At 46.5% G+C, this 24450-nt stretch overlaps 1 protein-coding gene across 3 annotated transcripts in view; it reads left to right on the top strand.

Annotated features, from left to right (window-relative positions):
- Positions 1–24450, top strand: part of TBC1D22B (TBC1 domain family member 22B) — an 82804-nt gene that overhangs the window by 41669 nt on the left and 16685 nt on the right. For 2 of the 3 annotated variants that reach the window (XM_058733769.1, XM_058733768.1), the window contains exons 9-13: positions 17400–17506; positions 17837–17912; positions 20256–20383; positions 20668–20763; positions 21855–21917. In XM_058733769.1, the coding sequence (XP_058589752.1) occupies positions 17400–17506; positions 17837–17912; positions 20256–20383; positions 20668–20763; positions 21855–21917 (470 nt within the window). The remainder of the gene's footprint in view (positions 1–17399; positions 17507–17836; positions 17913–20255; positions 20384–20667; positions 20764–21854; positions 21918–24450) is intronic. The other variant, XM_058733770.1, reaches the window with a different exon arrangement.

The following is a 24450-nucleotide window of genomic DNA, read 5'->3' on the forward strand; positions in this document are numbered from 1 at the left end:
ACCCTCAGCAGCTGCAGTCTCTAATTGGATATTTAATTATCTCGTTAGCTGCCATTTATATTGTATGCCAGATTTTCCTTTCCTTTCTGTAGGCACAGCTCTGTTGGTCCCACCAAGTACTGTGCCTTTCTTTGATAGATATGCCAGCATTCTGATCTTGGTATTGGCAGCCGCACCTACTGACCCACGGCGTTTATGCGGTAAAGCTTGGGCTTCTCCACCCTTCCTTGGAGGCAGTCTTGGCAAGGCCACGCCCAGTTTTACTGCTGCAACAGACTTCAGAAAGGTCTTGGTACCTCCTTCTAGACTGAGGAAGGTGGGGCCCATTCTTTTTTTTTTTTTTTTTTTTTTTTATGAAAACTTTTGTTAGATTAAGTTTCAAACAGATGTAACAGTAGAAAAAATCATGCCATAAATCTCCACATAGCTCTCACCCAGCTTTCCCAGCCAGGCTTGTTTTATCTATCCCTCTATCCGTTCTCTTCATCCTTTCCTCTTTGTGAATTATTGGGAAGCAATTAGACATCATATCATTTCATCCATAGATATTTCTATGTGTAGCTCTAGAGGACAGTGATTAAAGAAACTCACAGCCATAATGCAGTTATTACATCTAAAAAGTTGTAATAGCTCCATAGTATAATCTCATATATAATCAACATACACGTTTTTCTGATTCTTGTAAATATATTTAATAGTTTGTTTGAATCGGGGTACAGATTGGGTCCACACATTCTAATTGGTTGATGTGTCTCTTAAATCTCTCTTATTCCATCAGTTCCCATCCCTCTTTTTTTCCTTAGGAGTTTGTAGCTTTAGCCCTTGTTTTTCTGGTTTTCAGCTTAGGGCTTTACCACGACAACCAGGGATAACACCCTGATTCTTAAAGCACTTTACCATTTTGCAAAGCACTGTGGCCTACCAGATTTCATTTAGTAGGCCCCAGTATCTCTTTAAGGTAGATGCACAACTCACTTTACAGGGAGAAATCCCAGGCTCAAGGATTTAATCAGCTTTCCAGACTCAGACCTAGGTCTTTTGACCTTAATACCTGTCCTCTTAATATGACTTGCTGCTGTTTCAACTTAGATCCCTGTTTTCAGACTTCTAATGGCTCCCTCTACTCCATTCTCTGTTCCAAAGCAGGCAGTACGTTTCTTACTGCTCCTTGCCTTTAAAAAAAAAAAAAAAAAATTGCAGTACAAAGTACATACTCATTGAAAAAAATCAAAACAGTATAGAAATGCTGTTACCTCCCTTACTCCCACTCTGATCTGGTGTATATTCTTCTAGACCTTTCCCTGTGTGTACTGCACATACTATTTTTCTTTATTGTGTTGAGAAAAAAATGGGTTTAAACTATTCATACTTTTCTTTCTTTTAAAGATTTTATTTGGGGGGGTGGCACTTGGCTGGCTCAATCATAGAGTGTATGACTCTTGGTCTTAGGGTCAGGAGTTTGGGCCCCGTGTTGGGCATGGAGCCTACTTAAAATTTAAAAAAATTGCTGGTAAAGATTTTATTCTTAAGTACTCTCTACACCCAATGGGCTCGAACTCACAGCCCTGCGATCAAGAGTCGCAAGCTCTACCAACTGAGCCAGCCCAGTGCTTCAACTGTCCATAGTTTTCTTTTCTTTTTTTATTTTTTATTAAAAAAAATTTTTTTTAATATTTATTTATTTTTGAGAGAGCGAAAGAGAGAAACAAAGCATGACCAGGAAAGAGGCAGAGAGAGAGGGGGAAGAGAATCTGAAGCAGGCTCCAGGCTCTGAGCTGTCAGTACAGAGCCCAATGCGGGGCTCAAACTCACAAACTGCAAGATCATGACCTGAGCTGAAGTTGGACGCTTAACCAGCTAAGCCACCCAGGTGCCCAACTATCCATAGTTTTCTATATCTTGTTTGTCTTCATTAAAAAAAAAAAAAAAAAAAAAATCACGGCCAGCTTTCCAAGTCTGGACATACAGATCTACCTCATCATTTTCAGCAATGACATTTGTTCCCCTAATAAGGCTTTACTACAGTTTGTTTATTTAACGATTCCTCTATTGAAGGACATTTAAGTTGTCTACAGTTTTTAGCTATTATAAATAATATAGTACCTATTTTGAATATCCTTATATATATTTTCTTGTGCATTTGTGTTAAACTACGTATTTCTCCTGGGGTGCCTGGCTGGCTCAGGTGGATGAGCGTGTAGCTCTTTATCTCAGGGTTATGAGTTCAAGCTCCACGTTGGATATAGATTACTTAAAAATCTTTAAATAAATAAACAAGCAAAAAACAAACCTTATTTCTCTGAAAGAGAGCCCCAGAAGTGAAATTGCTAGTCCTAAGAGCATGCCAAATAGGTACTTCTTTTTTTTATTTTTTACTTACTTATTTATTTATTTATTTATTATTATTATTTTTTAATTTATTTTTGGGACAGAGAGAGACAGAGCATGAACGGGGGAGGGGCAGAGAGAGAGGGAGACACAGAATCGGAAACAGGCTCCAGGCTCCGAGCCATCAGCCCAGAGCCTGACGCGGGGCTCGAACTCACGGACCGCGAGATCGTGACCTGGCCGAAGTCGGACGCTCAACCGACTGCGCCACCCAGGTGCCCCACTTATTTATTTTTAATATTTATCTATTTTTGAGAGAGAGAGAGCGTGAGTGGGGGAGGGGCAGAGAGAGGAGACACAGAATCGGAAGCAGGCTCCAGGCCCCGAGCTGTCAGTACAGAGCTCAACCAACATGGGGCTTGAACTCACAAACTGTGAGATCATGAACTGAGCCTAAATTGGATGCTTAACCAACTGGGCCACCCAGGCGTCCCTAGGTACTTTTAAATTACACGTCTAAATTCTAAGTTTGTACCAGTTTATACTCCAGCCACTAGCGTGGGGTGCACTTTTCTTCATATCCTTAGCAGAACTAGATATCCTAATCTAATTCTATTTCACCAATCTGGCAAATAAACCATGGTTTGTGTTTGTTTTTGTTCCGCTTGTTCGTGAGTGAGGTTGTTTATCTTTTCTTCTGTGTACATATTAGCATTTGTTTCTTGGGGATCTGCTTGTTCAGATCCTTTGCCACTTTTTCCTGTTGGATTGTTGGTCTTGTGTAAAAACTTTTGTAGATTAGATATATTCCTCCTTTACCTGGTGTGTGTTAAAAATAGCAGGCTATACCACACAAAATTGCTAATATTCAACCATTTTTGACCCCCCACTGCCAAATGAGAATTTTATATGGTTCAGCCTAATATTGTTTTTCTCCCAGACTATCATTTGTCTTTTAACTTTGTTGATTGTGTCTCCTTATATAGAACATCCTGATTTTTATGTAGTCAAATCTGCCCGTTTGACAGGTGTTTATTGAGCTCCTGCTGCCTGCCAGGGGATAGAGAGGCTAAAATGACAGAGGTGGGCCCTGCCCTCTAGTGGAGGGGCTCGCAAACAACAAGTAAACCAGTCCTGGCAAATGGTGCTGAGGTCGCGAAGGAGACCACTAGTTTGGGGGTTTGGTATCTTGCTTAGGAAGTCTTTCCTTCCCCACCTCAAAATTATGAAAATACTCTCTCCTGTTTTCTTCTAATACTCTTGTGGGTTTGTTTTTACATTTAGCTCTTTAAATTTCATTATTAATTTGTTTTCCTGAATGGTGAGGGTTGAGATTAAAGTTCCTGTGCAACTGAATGGTCCATTGTTTCAAACACCATTTACAAATAATGCATCCTTTCTTCACTGGTGTGAAATCCCTCTTGGTAATACAACATAAATTCCTTTATTTACATGGTTCTCCTTCTTTATTCTGTTCCACTTATTTCCATTTCGATGCCAACAGCACACAGTTGGGGTTTTGAGCTTTGTAGTGTGTTTTGTCATTATTCCAGGGCCAGTCCCTTTCACCACCTTTCTTAAAAACTTGGTTTGGCTTTTCTTCCATGTGAACTTTAATTTATTTTCATGTTTCTACCTTCCTTTCTAAATTTTATTTTAATTTTTATTATTTAAAAAAAAATGTTTATTTGTTTTTGAGACACAGAGAGTGCGAGAGCAGGGAGGAGCAGAGAGAGAAAGGGAGAGAGAGAATCCCAAGCAGGCTCCGTGATGTCGGCACAGAGCCTGATGTGGGGCTCGATCTCATGAACCATGAGATCATGACCTGAGCCGAAACCGAGAACGGGACATTCCATCAACTGAGCCACCCAGGTGCCCCTCTAAATTTTATTTTAAATTCCAGTATAAGGTCACCTGGGTGGCTCAGTCGGTTAAGCGTCTGGCTTCGGCTCAGGTCATGATCTCACGATTTGTGAGTTTGAGGCCCATGGCGGGCTCAGAGCTGACCGCTCAGAGCCTGGAGACTCCTTTGGATTCTGTGTCTCCCCCTCTCTCTGCCCCTCCCATGCTGATGCTCTGCCTGTCTCTGTCTCTCAATCATAAATAAGTGTTAAAAAATACATTAAAAAATTCCAGTATAGTTAACAGTTACATTAGTTTCAGGTGTACGATATAGCGATTCAACACTTCCATACAACACCTGGTACTCATCATGACAAGTGCTCCCTTAATCCCCGTCACCTGTCTCACCCATCCTCCCCACCATGTCTCCTCTGGTAACCATCAGTTTGTTCTCTACAGTTAAGAGTCTGGGGGCGCCTGGGTGGCGCAGTCGGTTAAGCGTCCGACTTCAGCCAGGTCACGATCTCGCGGTCTGTGAGTTCAAGCCCCGCGTCAGGCTCTGGGCTGATGGCTCGGAGCCTGGAGCCTGTTTCCGATTCTGTGTCTCCCTCTCTCTCTCTGCCCCTCCCCCGTTCATACTCTGTCTCTCTCTGTCCCAAAAATAAATAAAAAACGTTGGAAAAAAAAAAAAATTTAAGAGTCTGTTTCTTGGTTTGCCTTTCTCTCTTTTTTTCCCTTTGCTCATTTGTTTTGTTTCTTAAATTCCACGTACGAGTGAAATCATACAGTGTTTGTTTTTTCCTAACTGACTTATTTCACTTAGCATAATCACACTCTAGCTCCATCCGTGTCATTGCAAATGGCAAGATTTCATTCTTTTTTTTTTTTTTATGGCCGAATAATATTCCATTGTGGGTATACACCACTTCTTTATTCATTCATCAGTTGATGGACACTTGGGCTTCCGTATCTTGGCTATTGTAAATAATGCTGCTATAAACATGATGATGCACGTATCCCTTTGAATTAGTGTTTTTGTATTTTTTTGGTCAATACCGAGTAGTCCAATTGCTGGATCATAGGGTAGTTCTATTTTTAACCTTCTGAGGAACCTTCATACCGTCTTCCACGGTGGCTGCACCGGTTTGCGTTCCCACCAACAGAGCGCGAGGGTTCCTTTTTCTCCACATCCTCGCCAACACTTGCTGTCTCTTGTGTTTTCGGTTTTAGCCATTCTGACAGGTGTGAGGTGGTATCCCATTGCAGTTTTGATTTGCATTTTCCTGGTGGTGAATGATGTAGAGCATTTTTCATGTGTTTATTGGCCATTTGGATGTCTTCTTTGGTGAAATGTCCACTCATTTCTTCTGTCCGCTACATGAACTTTAGAATCAACCTGCCAAATTCAGGCAGTGGGAACCTTTTAGAATCTTTACTGGAGTTACAGTGAGTTTATAAGTTAAGTTTTGTGGGCTTTTTCATTGTAGTGGCTTTATTGAGATGTAATTCATATACCATACAATTCACCCACTAAAATGTACAGTTCAGTAGTTTTTAGTTTACGGAGTTGTGTAACCATCACTACAATCAATTGAGAACATTTTCTTTTTTTTTTTAATTTTTTTTTCAACGTTTTTTATTTATTTTTGGGACAGAGAGAGACAGAGCATGAACGGGGGAGGGGCAGAGAGAGAGGGAGACACAGAATTGGAAACAAGCTCCAGGCTCCGAGCCATCAGCCCAGAGCCTGACGCGGGGCTCGAACTCACAGACTGCGAGATCGTGACCTGGCTGAAGTCGGACGCTTAACCGACTGCGCCACCCAGGCGCCCCAAGAACATTTTCATAACCCCCCAAAAGAGAGCCTGTATCCCTTAGCCATCACCCTTAAGCTTCCCATCCCCTCTACCCCTAATTAGTTACTAATCGACTTTCTGTCTTTATCGGTTTGCCTTTCCTGGACATTTCATGTAAATGGAATCTTACAGTGTGTGGTCTTTTGTGCCTCGTTTCTTTCACCTAGCATGTTTTCGAGATTCATCCATGTTGTAGCATCTGTCTGTACCTCATTCTTTTTTTTGGTCAAATACAAATATCCATTGTGTGGATATACCACGTTTTATTTATGTATTCACCAGTTGATGGATATAAGTTACGTTTTAAAGAAATAAGGCATTCAGACTTCTCCCCAGCCTCAAGGTCGTCTTGAACAGAGATACAATATTGTTTATGACCTTTAAGAATAATTCTTGGGGTGCCTGGCTGGCTCAGTCAGTAGAGCAAGTGACTCTTTGGGGTGGTGAGTTCAAGCCCCACGTTGGGCATAGAGCTTATATTAAAAAAAAAAAAAAAAAAAGGGGGCGCCTGGGTGGCTCGGTAGGTTAAGCGTCTGACTTCGGCTCAGGTCATGATCTCACGGTCCGTGAGTTCGATCCCCGCGTCGGGCTCTGTGCTGACCGCTCAGAGCCTGGAGCCTGTTTCAGATTCTGTGTCTCCCTCTCTCTCTGCCCCTCCCCTGTTCATGTTCTGTCTCTCTCGGTCTCAAAAATAAATAAACATTAAAAAAAATAATAATAATTCTCTTGTTTAGGTAATGATGCTTCTTTCCTCCCCTTCTCTAATGGTGTTGTGTCCTAATAAGGCAGCTACTGTAAAAGTCTTTTGCTATGACACCCCTGCTTCAGGAGGCCTCAGGTATCTTTCACCTGTGGGATAAGCCAGGCTCTTGCCTTTGTCATCCTGGGCAGGTGCCACCAGGCAGCCTTGGCCCACTGCCCCATCTCCCTGAACCATAGCTTGAAGGGTCTGCTCTATCAGAGTCTCTCTCCTTTCTCGTCCCCTATTTGCACTCCGTCATGTCTATAAAGTAGCACCTGAGCTTGCTTCGTGGTATGTCATCTTTGTTGTAAGAAGAGTTAAAAACGGAGATCCAGTGACTGCCTCTGAGTTGATAGAGAAGCTGTCTATAGCTAGCCTGGCCCCCACGCAGCTTCTTTATCTGCTGAAGACAGCTGCTCACATAGAAAAACTTATCTCTGGATAAGCCAGCTGTGTCTGGGCCCAGGGTGACAGTGCTAAAGGAGATCTAGTCTCTGGCCTGTGGTCCCTGAGACTGCAGAATACCTGTAAACTCTCATCCACAAGAACGTTTGCGCTTACACAATTTTATTGATCTAGCCCCAAACATATTAAGGTCCACCATACCTGATAGTGTGGTCCTCATCAAAACAAACTGCTTACTGGCAACTTTTGAGTGATGCATATGAAAAAATCCTGTAGAAGAGCGGAGCTCATGACCCGTCTTGTTTCCAAAGGCAGAGTGGTATCTGTCTGGTGGTTTCCATCAGTACAAAATGAAACCCTCATTATCGAATAGCTCTCCCTCTTCTTGTCTGCATGAAGCAGCATAGTAGGATTTTCATTTCAAGTTCTACTTGAAGCGTGATGTTTTCAGAAGCGTCATGGTGATGGAACTCCCAGAAGGGAAGTCTTTCCCAGACCTCTGTGACTTACGAGTCCCGGCCCCTGTGTGACATTTCCACTTGGATGCGTCGTAGATGATCAGTTAGGGCTAGCTTGGCTGCGTGTGACTGGGAACCCCAAATAATAGGATCTTAAGCAAGATAGAAAAGCTTATTTAATTTCTCTCATATAAAAAGACGAGAGGTCGGGTGCCTGGGTGGCTCAGTCGGTTGAGCGTCCGGCTTCGGCTCAGGTCGTGATCTCACGGTTTGTGGGTTCGAGCCTCGCATTGGGCTCTATGCTGACAGCTTAGAGCCTGGAACTGGCTTTGAATTCTGTGTCTCCCTCTGTCTCTGCTCCTCCCCTGCTCATGCTCTGTCTGTCTCTCTCTCTCCTTCAAAAATAAATAAAAACATTTTAAAAAATTAAAAAAAAAAAAAAAAAAAAAGACAGGTAAGTAGTCCAGGGCTTGTATCTTAGGGCTTAGCCTGCCCTAAGATATCAGGGACCCAGGCTCCTCACTCTTGTTCTTTTGTTTTCAGCATGTGGTTTCCTTCTTGTGATCCAAGATAGCTACTTGTGCTCCAGCCATCACGTCTGTATTCCATCCAGTACGGAGAAGGAAGGGAAGAAAGGGAATACTCTTTCCATTTAAGGACACTTCCCAAAGTTGTATATGGTGCTTAGGTTTGAATCTCTTTTGTCTACACTTGGTCATGTGAGCATAGCTGGCCAGAAAACAGTCTATATGCCAGGTGGCCAGTACTCTTTAGGGGTCCCTTCACCAAGACGTAAAAGGGAACAGTTATTTGGGGACAGCCTGCAATTTTTGCTACCCCTAGGCTCCTCACACTCCGTGTTTTACCGACTCCTTCTCTCCCCGGACCCAGCCACTCTTTTCTCACAGTTGGCAGAGTTTTTTGACTCTTTAGTCAGAAATGCTAAGAATTGTGCGTGAGTCTCCCCCTTCTCTATCTAATCATTTACAAGCCTCTGATGATTTTATGTCCTAAACGTTTCTTGCATGTGCCTTGCTCTCCGTTCTTCTGTGACTGCCCTGGGTCAGACCTGGGTTGCTGAAATGGCCACGTGTATTTCCCCTTCTCTGCTTTTATCCCCTTTCAAGTCCATCTTACACACCATTCAAATACAGACTTGCCCATGCGGCTCCTCTACTTAAAGGTCTCCAGTAACATCCCCTCACGTACAGGTTCAAGTGTGTCCAGGTTGCCTAGCTTGTGCAAGGTCCTGTGGGATCTGCTCCCTCCCACACCCCTTAAACTCAGCCTCCCCAAATTGACATTTTTAATCTAAAGCCTGTCCTGCACCATGCCCTTCTTCTCCCCTGGGCTAATCTTTGTGCCTCCTTTACAAAGGAAGCCTGCCCTCACCCTCGCCTTGCCCCCGCCCCCACAACAGTGCTGTGTCCCTAACCCCCGTACGTTTCTTCTATAGCACTTCATCATGCTGGTTGTTGTTTGTATTGTCCTCCTGCCCTCTGCCACCAGATTATATGATTCTTTAAGACTAGAGGCTATTTTAAATATCTTAGATTCCTAGTGCTTTCATTTTGATGTCCGAAATAGGCACTCCATACATGTCTAGGTAAATGAGAGAATAAAGAGTTCACGATTAACTTTGTAAGGTATTTAGGAATTAGTATGGCATTGCCAGGATTGGCCACCAGGGGGCAGTGAATTACAATATTTTGATACTGTGCTGAATTAGCCAGAAGTTTTATCTCTTCTAAGAGATGGAGACAGGAGTAGCACTACTCACTCAGCGAGTATTCATTGAGCATCTGTACTGTGCCAGGCACTGCTCTGGGCACTAGGGATACAAACATAAATAAATAAAGTAGAGAAAAAGCACAGTCTTTTACTGCTAGGTATTTATTCAAGGAAAACGAAAGCTTACAGTATCCAAAAGACTGTACAAGAATATTCATAGCAACTATATTCATATAGACAAAAATTGGAAACAACCCAAATATCTGTTAACAGGAAAATTCAGTGGATTAGTATTTAGCAATAAAAAGAATGAACTGTCAATAAATACAACGACATGGAAGAAACCATCCCCAAACCACTGTGTTGAACAAGTCAGATACCAAAAAAGGACACATTGTATCATTCCACGTAAATGGGGTTCAAAAATAATCCATGGCAGTAGAAATCAAAGCAGTGGTTGACTATGGTGGGAGATTGGGAAGAGACATAAGGAAATTTCTGGGGTGCTGGAAATGTTCTCTATTTGGACCGAGATCTTTAAAAAAATTTTTAGTGTTTATTTAATTTTTAGTGTGAGTGGGGGAGGGGCAGAGAGAGAGGGAGGCACAGAATCTGAAGCAGGATCCAGTCTCTGAGCTGTCAGCACAGAGCCCAATGCAGGGCTCAAACCCACAAACTGTGAGATCATGACCTGAGCTGAAGTTGGATGCTTAACTGACTGAGCCATCCAGGTGCCCAAGGACTGAGGCATCTTTTACACAGATGTATACGTGGGTCGAGACAGAACTGTGCACTTATGTGTTGTCTACTGTAAGTAAATCATACATAAAGATGGGGTGTCTGGGAGGCTCAGTCGATTAAGCGTCCGACTTCGGCTCAGGTCATTGATCTCACAGTTTGTGGGTTCGAGCCCCGCGTCAGGCTCTGTGCTGACATCCCTGAGCCTGGAGCCTGCTTCAGATTCTGTGTCTCCCTCTCTCTCTGCCCCTCCCCCATTTGTGCTCTGACTCTCTCTGTCTCTCAAAAATAAATAAATGTTTAAAAAACAATTAAAAAAAAATAAAGAGAAATCCCTTCATAGATTTCTGATGAGCAGAAACAGACAATGAATAGAAAAACAGGTAAAGTATTTGCTGGATTGTGATAAGTGCTATGGAGAAAAGTGAAGCAGAGATATATGCCCTGTTGGCGAGCGTGGAAACGGGAGCAGGCCCTAAACAGGGTAGTGAGCCAGGGTCACGCTGAGGAGAGGGTGTTTGTGCCAGGTCCTGAAGGAGGTGAGGGGCTGGCCGTGCAGTTAGTTTCTGATAGTTAACACTCACTTTCAGAGAAAAGGGGGTGCTGTTAGTAAGTCCCTGCACTCCCCCAGGTACCACGGACACTGCCTCCTTGTCTTGGTCCTGGGCTGTTGTGGATTATACTGCAGCTCCATGCTCTCAGTTCCTGGGAGGCCTTATTCTCTATCTCATATCTGAGCCTTTGCCTGCAGTAGCCACCCTGCTCATCCTGTCCCCTGTCTGGTGAGGAGTGGAGGCCAAAGATGAAACTGGACAAACTTATTTCGTAATGGTGGGTTTTCATTATCGTCTTAAGAGGACATTACTTGTTTGCTTTTTAACGTGAAGCCTAATATACATTTTGTTAAGAAAGCTTTTTTTTAAGTTTATGTACTTAGAGAGAGAGAAAGAGAAAGAGTGGGGGAGGGGCAGAGAGAGAGAATTCCAAGCAGCGCAGAGCCTGACTCAGGGCTCCATCTCACAAACTGACATCATGAGCTGGGCGGAAATTAAGAGTCATATGCTTAGGGGCGCCTGGGTGGCTCAGTCGGTTAAGCGTCTGACTTCGGCTCAGGTCATGATCTCACAGTTTGTGCGTTCAAGCCCCGCGTCGGGCTCTGTGCTGGCAGCTCCGAGCCCGGAGCCTGCTTCAGGTTCTGTGTGTCTCCCTCTCTCTCTCTGACCCTCCCCTGCTCACACTCTGTCTCTCTCTCTCTCTCTCTCTCTCTCTCTCTCTCTTTCTCTCTCAAAAATGAAAAAACATTAAAAAGAAATTTTTTTTTTAAAGAGTCCTATGCTTGGTCGTCTGAGCCACCTAGGTGCCCTGACGTTGAATTTTTTAGTGCCCACCGTTTTTGGATGCTTTCCTCAAGGTGCCTCCTGGCCCGGTCTTCCTAGATGAAGCAGCCTTGTACATGATAGGCGGTTGAGGAATATTTGAGGCTCTTCCCGGCCACACACATATATGTGGGTGTAGCCCCGCCAGCGTGTTGAGCTGAGCCACTTCCAGCTGACACTTGAGAGCAGTGTGTGCATTTGGTGGGATGTCCAGTGCTGGATTTCCTCTCATGTCGGAGGGAAGTTCTCCAAGGGCAGGTTGTGGCTTATCACCTCGGGAACCTTGAGACCTAGCCTGCTCTCTCTCGGGCAGTGAGCTGAGTGGCACGTGCTTGCTTGCTTGCTCTGTCTGCCTGGCATCTGACCCAGGAATAAGTGAGAAATTGTAACAGAGGAGAGATGGTGACAGCTGACATACTCAAGGCATTTGAGCCCAGATGAAGAGCCTCAGAGCAGCTGACGTTGGGGGGCCCTGGACTCCCCAAGCCTGTTCGCATCCACAGTGTCTTGGGGACATGCTGCCTGTCTCTGTGGGTGATCTTTGGACAGGTCCTAGAAGGCTAGGTGTTTGCTGGACCTGGCCCTTCTTTGGCCCATTAACCCAAATACATAGTCTGGGTTTATGTAATCTGGGCTCCCACAGCCAGTGCCAAGAGGCTGGGGTAACCCCGAGTCAGTAACATTTGCTAAGTAAACGTTCTGCTTTCCTGTAGAAAGTAGAAAAAATGGGGTGGTGTGTTGATTTTTAAAATTAGTTTTAACCGGGGTCTCATGATGCACGTGTGCTCAGGCTGCTCCACGCTAAGAAGTGAACAGCCAGAGATCGGGTGTCGTTCAGAGTTAACAGTTACCTTTTAGTCACTGCGCCGTCAGGCACAGTGTCAGGAAGGGCTCGCTGGTCAGCTGCTTCCCTGCATCTCTGAGACAGCACGCCGCCTCTCTCGCGGTCTGCGGCGTGGTCCTCACGAACCAGAGTCGACTCCCTGCGGGTCTCTGCTCTGTCGGAGCCTCAGAAGAAGTCTTCCGTCTGGCCTCCTCCTTGCAGGAGACCAATTCTCTTTACCCTCCTTGCTCTGCCGGGTCGTCTGACCCTCCAGGAATGAGCCGGGAGCCCCTCCCCCCTCCCCGTACTAGGGTTTGCAGTGACATTCTCACCTTGGCTGCTGCCGTCGTGTGCCTGCCTGCAAATGCCAGGTGAATAGTGCCCCGTGATACGTTTATGTCGCATTTTGAACCACTTAAAAATAATTACGTGCAAGTGACACCTTGAATCCCTTGACACTTTTCTTGAAGCGGTGTTTTTCTGGACGTAGCATTTACGTTCTGATTTTATGAGCTGCTTTAGATGGGTGACCAAAAGTTTATTTTTCCCTTTCCTCAGTTTACTTTTGTGTTCAGAAAATATTATGTAAGGTATTGTGTCTAGTTTTAAAACTATAAAGACAGGAATCAGGCAACCAAAGGCTTTAGGAAGTAGAAAGGCTATCTGCAGTCTGATGCCTTGAATCTTCTCCTGCCCACCAGTCGGGCCGAATCGTTCTGCCCCAACAGATCACAGAATCTAGAAATTGCCCTGCAATCACAGATGGCTCCTGGGAACTGCCTAGAGCGGCAAAGAGACAAGTTACTCTTGTCAGTTTAAGCAGAACTAGTTCTTCCCAAAGCTGTCTTTGAGTATTTCAGGCATACACAAGCCTGATGTCGGGCCCAGGACTTGGGGTTCTCAGAAAAATAAACACTCGACTAGAGTCACCGCTCAAGTACGTTTTATCAGCTAATAAATGGACATGTTCTCGTCGAGCCCAGAGTGGGCAATTTGATTCTTATCAAGAGCTTTTGGGTTTCCTCTTTTTGGATGCTTTGCCTTTTAAAATAGCCAGAAAATATCCTTCAAATCTCATTGCCTCCAGTCGGAGTCCTGGCTGTTGTACGCTCTGTAATGACAACCAAAGACGCTGCCCCCATTCGAGACTACATTGCTGGCATGGGTTCCCGTTCCAGCTTCAATTATATGTTGAATTTTCTCAAGTGGAATGTTTAATGATCCTCCTGAACAGACTGTTTATGCTGAATGAAGCTCTTCAGAGAGCATTTGGGCCTTCCTTTCTCTGCTGCTTTTTTGCTGGTGCACTCAGCTCACAGTTTTTGACTGAATGTGTGAATTTTATCCTCCCAGCAGGCAGAACACTAGAACAAAACTCTCCTCCCACTCCCTGAAGGGCTGGTGAACTGTCCCACCGTCTGTGAAAACAAAGGTCTAATGCGCAGGCCAGGCACACGGGGAGACAGAGCCCCTGACTCGAGGCCCCCAAAGAGGGCTCAGCATCTTGTCTGTTGGTCCCTCTGCTCCTGGACAGCTAATGGTTTGGAATCGGTTCAGCTCCTGAGAGTGGCATCTTACCGACTTAAGACCTTACGTTGTTAGATTTTTCCTCCTTTAGACCAAATGGGGGAAACGGAAGGCTTTGAAAATTAGCTAATCTTTAAGGTACATATTGGAGTTAGGTTAGGGGTGGCTGCGAATAACAGAGATCCAAACTAACAGAGGCTCCAAAGAGATGGAAGTTTGCTTGGGCCTCATTTAATAACGATAATACCAGCTAACATTTACATCACGCTTCTCGTGCCAGGCACTGTTGTTAGCACATTTCATGTATTAATCCTTGTAGTATCCTGTGACACTGGTAGGATATTACCACCTTAACAGAGAAGGAATTGAGGCACCAAAGTAAAGTCCTTTCCCAAAGCCACACACCTAGCGAGTGACGGAGCCAGGACTTGAGTCTGGCTCCAGAGTCGGTACTCTTAGCCACGTGCCGTTCAGTCTGACAAAAACGCCACAGGCTGCCAGGGCTGATACGGTAGCTGTGCTCCCCGTTCTTGGGGACTCAGGCTCTTTTCCCCCCGTTGCTACTCTGCAGTGGATAGTTCCCACTCCCAGTTACATTTCCACTGTGGTGTTCTGGAATTGCAGAGTGCCCCGGTTGGAGAGGACTCCTCGAATGATCATGGAGTTCTGGATCCTCATTTGGGAAATGCATGGGAGCGGCAGGAGTGGTTTTGGTCTTGAGCCTTCCTCGTGGGTCTTACGGTTTTCTTCCAGCCCCGTTCTGAAAGGGGGGCTCCTGCCTAGGACAGTTAGTGTGAGCAGCCGCGCTCGGTCCAGGAGGCGGCACTGTCCTTGTCGCTGCTGGGCTGGCCCTGGGGAGCGCGCTGCCTGTACCTGTGGCTCAGAGCACTTCCTGTACAGGGTCGGAGGGGGTCGTCTCTCAGGGCCTTGTCTGTGGTAGCGGGAGTCAGAGCCACCTGCTATCTGTCCCTAGGGGGGGTGGACATGTAAAGTGGTGGAACGCGTGTGGAGCAGCGAGCTGCAGGTACAGGATGGTCTCAGAAATGTAATAGGAAGCAAAAAGAAAGAGGAAGGTTCTGAACTGGGTCTTAGAGCTCAGTATTCTTTAATAGTATGTATATGGCACATAGTAGGTCTTTAAGTTGGTGGGGGGGGATGCTATTTCTTTAGAAGGTTGTGGTTTTCTTTTTCATGTGATTTCTCAAGTGGACCCTTATATGTTATCTGAAGTCTTAGTTTCTGCAAGCTTAGTGTTAGTTTACAAAGCCTTTATTCCTTTTTGGTGATAAAAGACAGGTGTAGTCAATTGTAGCCCTTTCTTTTCTAAAATATTGTACGTTTTTTCCCCCTACTATAAAAATTATGCTTATTGTAGAAATTTTGAGAAGTCGAGTAAAGCTTAAAGAAAATAAAAATCTTTTATCTCTACTGCCTAGGGAATAAACACTGTAAACCTTGTGGTATATTTTGTCTTTCCTCTGTGCTTATATAAGCACACATAAATATTGTATGTAGAGTAGTTGAGAGTATACCATAAATAATTTTGTATCTTGCTCTTTTCCCTTAACACTGTGACACACTTTCCTTTGTCGTTACAAATTCTTGATAAGCTTCATCTGAAATAGACTATATTGTACCCACTGTGTGCCAGGCCCGATAGTTAGCACTTTACATGTATTAACTGTAACTGTACTTGGAGTTGAGCTTTTAGGTTGTTTCCAGGGTTATAGCTTTTCCTTTTTTCTTTAAAAAAATTTTTTTTAATGTTTATTTATTTTTGAAAGGGAGAGAGACAGAGCGGGAGTGGGAGAGGGGCAGAAAGAGCGGGAGACGCGGAATTCGAAGCGGTCTCCAGTCTCTGAACTGTCGGCACAGAGCCCGACTCAGGGCTCGAACTCCCGAACTGTGAGATTGTGACCTGAGCCAAAGTCGGATGCTCAACTGACTGAACCACCCAGGCGCCCCAGGATTATAGCTTTTCTAACAAAGCACCCTAACCCCCTCAAAAGGGTTTTTACAGTCTTTGATGTCCATTAAAAAATGCTGTTTATACAGAATGAAAATCTGAAAACTGTTACATGTTGTCCCAAGGGGGGTTAGTTGTAGGTCGTAGTAATAATTCTCATAAATGAAAGGGCTGGATTCTGAATATATGTTGTCAGATGCCTGTGTCTTTGCAGCACATGGGACTGCAGTGAACATCCTGTTTTCAAAATAAGGCTGTGGGTCTAAGGAGAAAAGCCGCCTTTGGCACAGAATTCCAGCCTGAACATTTGCATGTGTGGCCTCTGCCAGGCATGCCGGGGCCTGTGGGTTGAGGTGGCCTGTCATGTTGGCAAGCAGAGCCTTCTTAGTACTCCCACCTCTGTGGCAGGAAGGACACATCCCATGGCCTTTTCCTTCTTCAGGTTTCTAGAGCACTTCTGATGTTCTCCCCACTTGGATCTCAGAGACAGACTAGTTCTCGCTACTATTACTTAGTGTAGGGTTTCCACGAGAAGCTAAAAGAGGTCTCTAAAAGAGGTCCCTGGGTGCCTGGGTGGTTCATTCGGTTAAGTGTTCAACTTCAGCTCAGGTCATGATCTCATGGTTCCTGAGTTAGAGTCCCACATCGGGCTCTGTGCTGTCAGCACAGAGCCTGCTTCAGATTCTCTGTCCCCTTCTCTTTCTGCCCCTCCCCCACTTGCATGCACACATGCACTGTCGCTCTCTCAAAAAGAAAAAAAAAAACACTTGAAAAAAAATAGAATAAATAAAAGAGGTCCTGTGGCTAAAGAAGCCTGGGAAGTCCTGGATAAAAAAGGTTAAATAGATTTACTTAATGCAAAATTTGTTATAATGTCTCAAATCCATTTGTTCGCTATGATCTTTGTGAATCTCCAAGATAAGACTGCCATTTCTCAACCGTACTTGTCTACGGAACGCCCTTCTTCTGGAGTACCCTATAGGTTTGATGTTTTACGGAACCCAGCTTAGGTACTACCAGCCTGGTGAAATTAAGTCCCAGAAGCTCCGTCAGGCTCGAGCCATCTGCCTTCACACCCTCATCTTCATTTCTGAGTGGTCTCAGCAGTGGGTCTGTCAGAATATGGAGATTCTGTCTTTAAAATGAACTATGGGGGGCCAAAGGAAAAAAAAAGTGAACCACAGGGTCCATCTGATCCCACCTTTCTCAGTCCATGCAGGTGTGCGTATGCTAGACAGGTCACTGAATTTCTGAAATCAAGAATTTTTCCAGACCACCTCCAAGGGTCTGGGTATATAGCTCACTGAGCATGAGGCCTGAAATATCTTCTCCTAAAGCCGAATGAACAAATACAGCCGAGAAAGATATGTTGGACCCAGTGGAACCAGTGTGAGAAGTGGCCTGTTCAGTGTTGGAACGGGATCCTCAAGAGCTCTCCTGGGACCCGCTTGCCCACCTGACCAGGGGAGGAGGACAGGCCCTCACTCCTCACATCACTTTAGCCTGGCTGTCCCCTGGCCTGAAGGACCCCGTAGAAGATCCCAGTCTCTAGCTTTCTCCATGTTTTAGAGAAGACCTCTGGACTTTCTTCACCTTTTGTTTTACAGAAGAGGACGTGGAGAACTTTGACGTGACCAATTTGTCTCAGGACGTGCTTCGAAGCATTGAAGCTGACAGCTTTTGGTGCATGAGCAAGCTGTTAGATGGGATCCAGGTGAGCCGGCTCTGCCCATGCGGGCTGCCCGGGTCCAGGGGCTCCCTGCAGGCCTTTGAGCTCCTTACTGCTCCTCGGTGTCAGCCAGAAGCACCGCCCCCCCCCCCCCCCCCTCGCCACCGCCCAGCACGGCTCTTCCTCATTCCTCCACAGCACAGGGGTCCATCAGGATTTGCCCACCCTCTGCTGTTCTGTAGATTCCTTTGTTCTCCAGAACGCCGGCACCAGCTGTGGAAAACAGCTTGTGCTTTTAAACGTGTTTCAGTGAAGTCGAGAGCGGTAGCACGACTTTGGAGTCCCTGTTCATCCCGGGCTCTGTGTCATTTGCAGGATAACTACACCTTTGCACAACCAGGGATCCAGAAGAAGGTCAAGGCGCTGGAAGAGCTCGTCAGCCGGATTGATGGTAGGTTGGAAGAAGAGGGATTCTCTGGTAGCAGCACGGTATGGTTCCGACACAGCCAGTTGTGCTGGTGGGGGCCTCTCCTCTGCCCGCTTCTTTGCCACCACCCTCTCCAGTTCCGTCCAGGCTGTTGGCGCGTGTGCATCCTTCCACACGTCGGCAGGAAGGGGAGGCGAGAGGTCTGCGGGCCCCTCGAGTTCTTCTTCCCCCTTTGTTTTTTGTCACCAAGTTCTGTCCATTCTTTTTAGCATCTCTCTTCACATTCACCCTTTTTTTTTCTTTTTTCCAACCCTTCCTCCCTTTTTCTTCTTTTCAAATTTGCCCTTTCTTCTCCATTTCCCTGGCCACAGCTCTGATCCAGCCATGCCTGGATTTCTGCAGCTTCCTCCTATAAGGACTTGCCTCCTCTGTACTCTTTCCTCTTCTAAACCTTCTGTGATACAACTGCATCTTTCCAGAGCACCATCCTGGTTCCGTCCCTCTCCTGCTCTGAAGCCTCCTGTGGCTCTCCGTTGCTTCTAGCATCAAGCTGTACTCTGACCTTGTCCTTCAGGTGGTGATGTCATTCAGAATTCCTGGACTTGACGCAGAGTCCTCTAGTCTGGCTGATATCCGGCAGGCCTTTCCACAGCTCTCTGCGACTAGTTTGGGCTGGTGGCAGGGGCAAGAAGTGAGACGTGACTCTTCCTGGCACAGAAGGTCTCTGAGGGGCGAGAGCCCTCCAGTAATTCCTTGGCTCTGGCTTGGAATCATGGAATGTTAGAACTAAAAGGCAAGCTGGGAAGCCCTGCTCTTGACTGATGAGGAAACCGAGGCCCAGAAAGAGAAAGTCAGAATTAAGTTTCATAAAGATAGCCTAGAACCTCACGGTAAGGTCTTCTGTTAAGTGGGCTCCGTAGCACCATTTACACTGTAGAGCTTTTTTAGGACTCTACCAGACACGACACAACTAATAGACCTCATTTCCTGGCTTTCTGTGTGGATTTTGTGCTTCATCAAGGCATCGCCTTTCACCCCGCCCCCATACAAAAACCGCGTATCTTTCTCTCTCCTTCCCCAGCTTCTCTCTTCTTGAAAACCTTCCCTGGTTTGTGCCACTCACTCCAGATTCCTTTCATGGCAAGATTTCCGTCTTCCTGTCTTGTTTGCTGATTTACGGTTGTTTCCGACACACCGTCCGGAGGCGGTTTTTCCCCCTTCTCGCCCTGACCTAGCCGCCCTGACCTAGCCGTGAGCTTCAGCGTGGGCCCGGAGGGCAGAGGGCTGTGGTTTCTGCCACCGTCTGCCCTCTCCTTGTTTTTTCTGCCCTCGCGAATACCTGATAAGTAAAGGCATAGTACTTTAGGATATTGGATTGGTAAATGTATATATCTTTATTGTTTCATTGAATCATAGAAGCAATAGACATTGTAAAAATTAAGACAATTCGGAGAAGCACAAAATGAAAAGTAAACATCCTCCCCCCTCCTTAAATCCTATTCCCCAGAGATAACTATTGTTATTATTCTTTCAAAAAGTATGTGTCTTACGCATTTACCACATGCCAGGTGCTGCTGTGAGCACTTTTGTTTTCTCATTTTCTCCTCCCCCGAATCTTCTGAGGTACGAATAATTATTTGCATTTTCTAGATTAGGAAACTGAGGAGGATAATAATTTTTTTTTTTTTTTTTTTTTTTTTTTTTAATGCTGTTAAGCACTATTTAAAGGGCCGTCATGTAGAACAGGGATCAGGTTTGTTTGGGGTTGTTCCAGAACACCACACAAACACCAAGGGTGGGAGTCAGGAAGGAGCTAGTTTCTGTTGAATACAGCGAAGCACTTTCTGGCGAATCACTTAATACATCAGTGGGAGAGGCTGCCCTTGATGGAGTCAGTGAACCTCTTTCTCTGGCAGTGTTTAAGTCCCTGCTGGCTGCCATCTGTCAGGGATGCTGAGGAGGAAGTCCTCACTGGCAGGAGGATGGCCAAGGTGACCCCCATGGTTCTGTTCCATTCTGCCTCCTCCTCTGAAGAGTAATGGGGTCAAGCAGCCAAGTGAACCTCACGTCTGCCGCTTTATGGCCAGAGGAGCCCTGTGAAGGAGGAAAGGTACCCAGAGCGTCACCATGGGTGTTAAAATAGTTTTGCCGAGTGTGGGACTGGGTTACCCATGTGGTGTGGCTGTGAGATGGCAGAATCCAACCTAAAGGACAGTCGGATGCCAGTTCGGCCCTTCTGTGCCTGTATTCCCCAGGAGAAGGGGGGAGAAGGAGATGGAAACTGCCCTTTTGGCTCATGCGACCCTTTCAGGGTCCAGTCGGTCCCCTAGGTTGTGGTCTTGGGGCCAATGACACTTTCTGTTTCAGAGCAGGTACATAATCACTTCAGGAGGTACGAGGTCGAATACCTCCAGTTTGCCTTTCGTTGGATGAACAACCTGCTCATGCGGGAGCTTCCCCTTCGCTGCACCATCCGCCTATGGGACACATACCAGGTATGCGGGGACCCCTGCCCTCTCCATGCCAGGCTGTCCCTGAGGCCCCCAGCTCCCTGCCCTGGTGGAGAGTAGCTGCTCAGAATCCCCTACCTCCTTTCTATTTCTGTGTCTGCCTTGGCCTCGTGGGCAGGGCCTCTACAGAGTCTGTTCAGGCCTCCGTGTGCCCAGCCGTGAAAGGAGTGCCTTGCTGTGCTCCTACCTTGCAGGAGGACCGGGACCGAGAGGACTAGAGCCGGCTCCTTGTCAGGGCCTGGAGACCTAACTGTTCTTTCCCTTCCCAGTCTGAACCGGAAGGGTTCTCCCACTTTCATCTCTACGTGTGTGCAGCCTTCTTGATCAAGTGGAGAAAAGAGATCTTGGATGAGGAGGACTTTCAGGTGAGTGGCCAAGAGCTTAGCCTGGGCTGGGATGAGCATCAGAGCGGGAGCCATTCCGTTAGTGGGGCTGCACAGGGAGAAGGTGCAATGGCAGGTACCTGGCCGAGAGGAGGAAAGGAGACAGGGTGCTCAGAAGGCCGATGGGCCAAGTCAGTGAGCCCCAGAGTTCTTCAGTACGAAAAGGGTTTTAGGGCACCTGGATGGCTCAGTCAGTTAAAAGCATCTGACTCTTGATCTCAGCTCAGCTCAGGTCATGATCTCACGGTCCATGGGATCAAGCCTGGAGTTGGGCTCTGTACTGGCGGCACCAAGCCTGCTTGGGATTTTCTCTCTCTCTGTCAAAATAAATAAATAAATAAGCTTAAAAAATATATATGTATACATATACATGTATGTATATACATGTGTGTGTGTGTGTGTGTGTGTGTATATATATATATATTTTTTTTTTTTAATAGGTATTAGTGCTAGAAAGGTTGCAGAGCAGCTAGGCAGGCCTAAGAGATGTCTCATTCATTCATTGACAATCATTTGCTGAATGCCTGCCATGTGCTAGGCACTGGTGAAGGCATAGGATATACTGGAAAGCAAAATAGACAGATCCCTGTTCCCATAGAGCTTACATGCTGGCTGGGAAGAGACTTAACAATAAACAAAAGTGTAGGAAATTTTTTTTTTTTTTAAGTAGAGCAGGATAAAGGGATTATTAGGTGGTAGGGAAGAGATAGTTTACAATTTCAAATACAATAGGATAGGCTCACTGAGAAGGAGATGTTTGAGCAAAGGCTCAGGGAAGGTGAGAGAGTGAGTCATGGACATCTGGGGGACGAGTGTCCAAGCAGAAGGAACAGTGGGGTTCCCTGGGCTACTTAAGGAATCATGGTGGTGGCCTGGAACACAGTGGTCCAGGGGAAGAGTAGGAAGAGGTGAGGCCAGAGAAGTCACAAGGGACCTAGACCACAGAGGACTTTGTAGCCACTGTAAGCTTTGGCTTTTACTCTGAGTGGAAGGGGAGCCATAAGAGGGTCTTAAGCAGAGGAGGGCCGTGATCTGACTTACATTTTCGAAGGATCACTCTGGCTTCTATGTAGACTGTAGGTGTGGACGAAGGTGGAGGCAGGGAGACTGCCCAGCAGGCTGTTAGAGTCCTCCAGGTGAGACACGAGGATGGCTTGGACCTGGATGGTGGCAGTGGAGGTGTGACGAGTGGGCAGATCTTGCTTATATTTTGTAAATAGAGCCAACAGGATCTCCTGATGTGTCGAGTGTAGAGTAGGACAGAGAGGGATGAGTCAGGATGACTCAGTTTATGAGAAGGGTCTAGGAGGAACAGGCTTAGGGAGGAATTTCAGGAGTTCAGTTTTGGGCATGCCAAATCGGAAGTGCTTTTAGACACCCAAATGGAGATCTAGAGTAGGCAAATAAATCTTAGGAGTCTGGAGCTGGAGAAGGAGAGAGCTTGGACACACGTTTAGGAGCCTTTGGCTAGATGGTCCTTAAAACCAGGACAGTAGATGAGGAGTGAGTGTGGACGGAGGAGGGAAGAGCCCCGGGCCTGAGCCCTGGCACACCTTCCCGAGGAGGCTGGTGGGGAGAGGTGGACAGAGCAAAGGAGGCAGAGGGGACGGCCGGGGAGAGTGAGGCGTCCGGGAAGCCTTGGCTGGGGAACGTGAAGAAGACTGGAGGGCACACGTTGGGTGGTGGAAAGCCAGGCAGCTGCTCCAGGAGGCCCAGGAAAGGGGGAATGGGGAATTAGGGGTCGAGGGGACGGATTGCGAGGCTCTGCAGTCCACAGACACAGAGGCCTGGAGGTTGTTCGATGGTCGTTATCTCTGGGGGGCAGCGATGGGCTTTTCTTTTTCTGCTTTGCACATTTCTGGACTAAGCAGTTTCCTTTCTCTTTCTTTCTCCCTTTCTTTTTTAATGGGCATAAAGCTCTTTTAAAAGCTGGGGGGAGGGGGGAGCCAAAGAAGGTTGAATGTTCTTCTGAGTTCTAACTAATAACATAGGTGTTCTCAAGAGCAGCAACATCTCTCTGTGACCCCTGGGCTGGACCTCTCCGTAATTGGTGTTAGGTGGTTAAAGAACAGAAGTCTCTTTAGCAGATAGACGGAAAGACGGGACCCAGCCTGCCCAAGTAAGGGCTTTGGAAGGAAAAGGAGAGAGTGGGCTTCTGTGAGCAGATGCCGGCTGTGGTGCCGAGACGCTGCGGCAGCTGACCACGAGCCACGGCTTCTGCCAACGAGCGGCATATGCGACGTCCTAGGATGAATGAGCACAAGGGGGCCGGATTGGCCGCGTGCTGGGGTGAGCTATCAATTCTGATAATGTGGTTGAGGTGGAGCAGGACATCAAGAGCACGAGGTCTAATTTAGTTATCATGAGCCAGGCTCAGTGGGCCTTGTCATATGTGATGAAAGTGCTTCCCAGATTAGCTCTGAGAGGTGGAGGTGATTCCTGGAATGGCTTTCAGCAATTCACAATCCTGGCAGAACATAGGGCCATAATAGTCTGTGACTTTAAAACTAGAGATGTTCTTCTTTACCGGGTTGCATATTCGATTATCTGGTGGATTTGAGGTCTTTCTTCAGTAACCCACAGAATGACAATGAGGATTTGTGCCTGCTGCTGTATTAACACTTCGGTGAGACTACTCGAGGACTGTCACCTCTCTCTTATAGACGAAGTAGAATGGGCAATTAAAGTGGACAGTCCTCAAAGTTCCTCCCAGCCCCACTGTTCCATAATTTTATGGCCAAGAAGAGAAAACCTGTGCCCAGCTGTGTTAAGATCGATGGGCAGGGTCCCTTAGGAGACAGAAGCGTGGTGCAGGTGCGAGAGTGTTGTGCGAGATTGTGAGCTACTGGCCCGTGACCTGTGCAGAGAAAGAAGGTATGTGCAGCCTGACTGCTGAAGGGCCACCTGTGGTTAAGTCGCTGCAAAGGAAGCTCTGTAAATGAACACAGGTACCCCAGAAAGCCACACTGGCCCAGCCTGGATGAGAGAAGTTTGAGGGCTGAACAGCTGCAGCGACTCGAAGAAAAATTAGGCGAAGCCACTGCAGAAATAAAAGAGAGTTGTGGTGGTTTCAGCAGACCGGGCCATTGGTCACCCTTAGTGACAGGGAAGAAGAGCCCCCGGTTAGGGGAGCCAGTGGAGGGGCATCAGGGGGAAGCAGAGACCCTCCTTCGAAAGTTGGGGACTATGTAGAATAGTGCAGTGGTAAAGCCACGGTCTGTGGAGCCAGACTGCCCGGGGTCAGATCTGAGCTCTGCTACCTTTCTAGGTGTGCAGCCAGAAGCAAGTAACTTGGCTCTGTAGGCCTCGGTTTTCTTGCCTGTAAAATGGGGGTGAGTACCTACCTCCAGGGCTACCGTGAGGATTAAATCGTTAATACGTGTGAAGCAGTTAGAATGGTATACGTGGCCTACGGCCTCAGAACAGGGCGCTTATTATCATTAATATTGTTTGCTGAAATGTACTCCCGAGTCTGAGAAGCAGTGAAGACAAAGCTTTAGGAACCCAAGTCTCTAAGTGGTGTGTAACTTACCAGAGTAAACCATGCTAGGCTAATCGTGGGCAAAGCTGCCAAGCTAGATGGACAAACAGGACTAGAGAGGGGGTGTCAAAGTTTGCGGAGGTAAAAGGCAGTGTCCCAGCTGTGGCAGAAGCCCCCAGAAGGAAGGG

The sequence above is a fragment of the Neofelis nebulosa genome, chromosome 6 (assembly GCF_028018385.1).
Source record: "Neofelis nebulosa isolate mNeoNeb1 chromosome 6, mNeoNeb1.pri, whole genome shotgun sequence".
Taxonomy (NCBI): domain Eukaryota; kingdom Metazoa; phylum Chordata; class Mammalia; order Carnivora; family Felidae; genus Neofelis; species Neofelis nebulosa.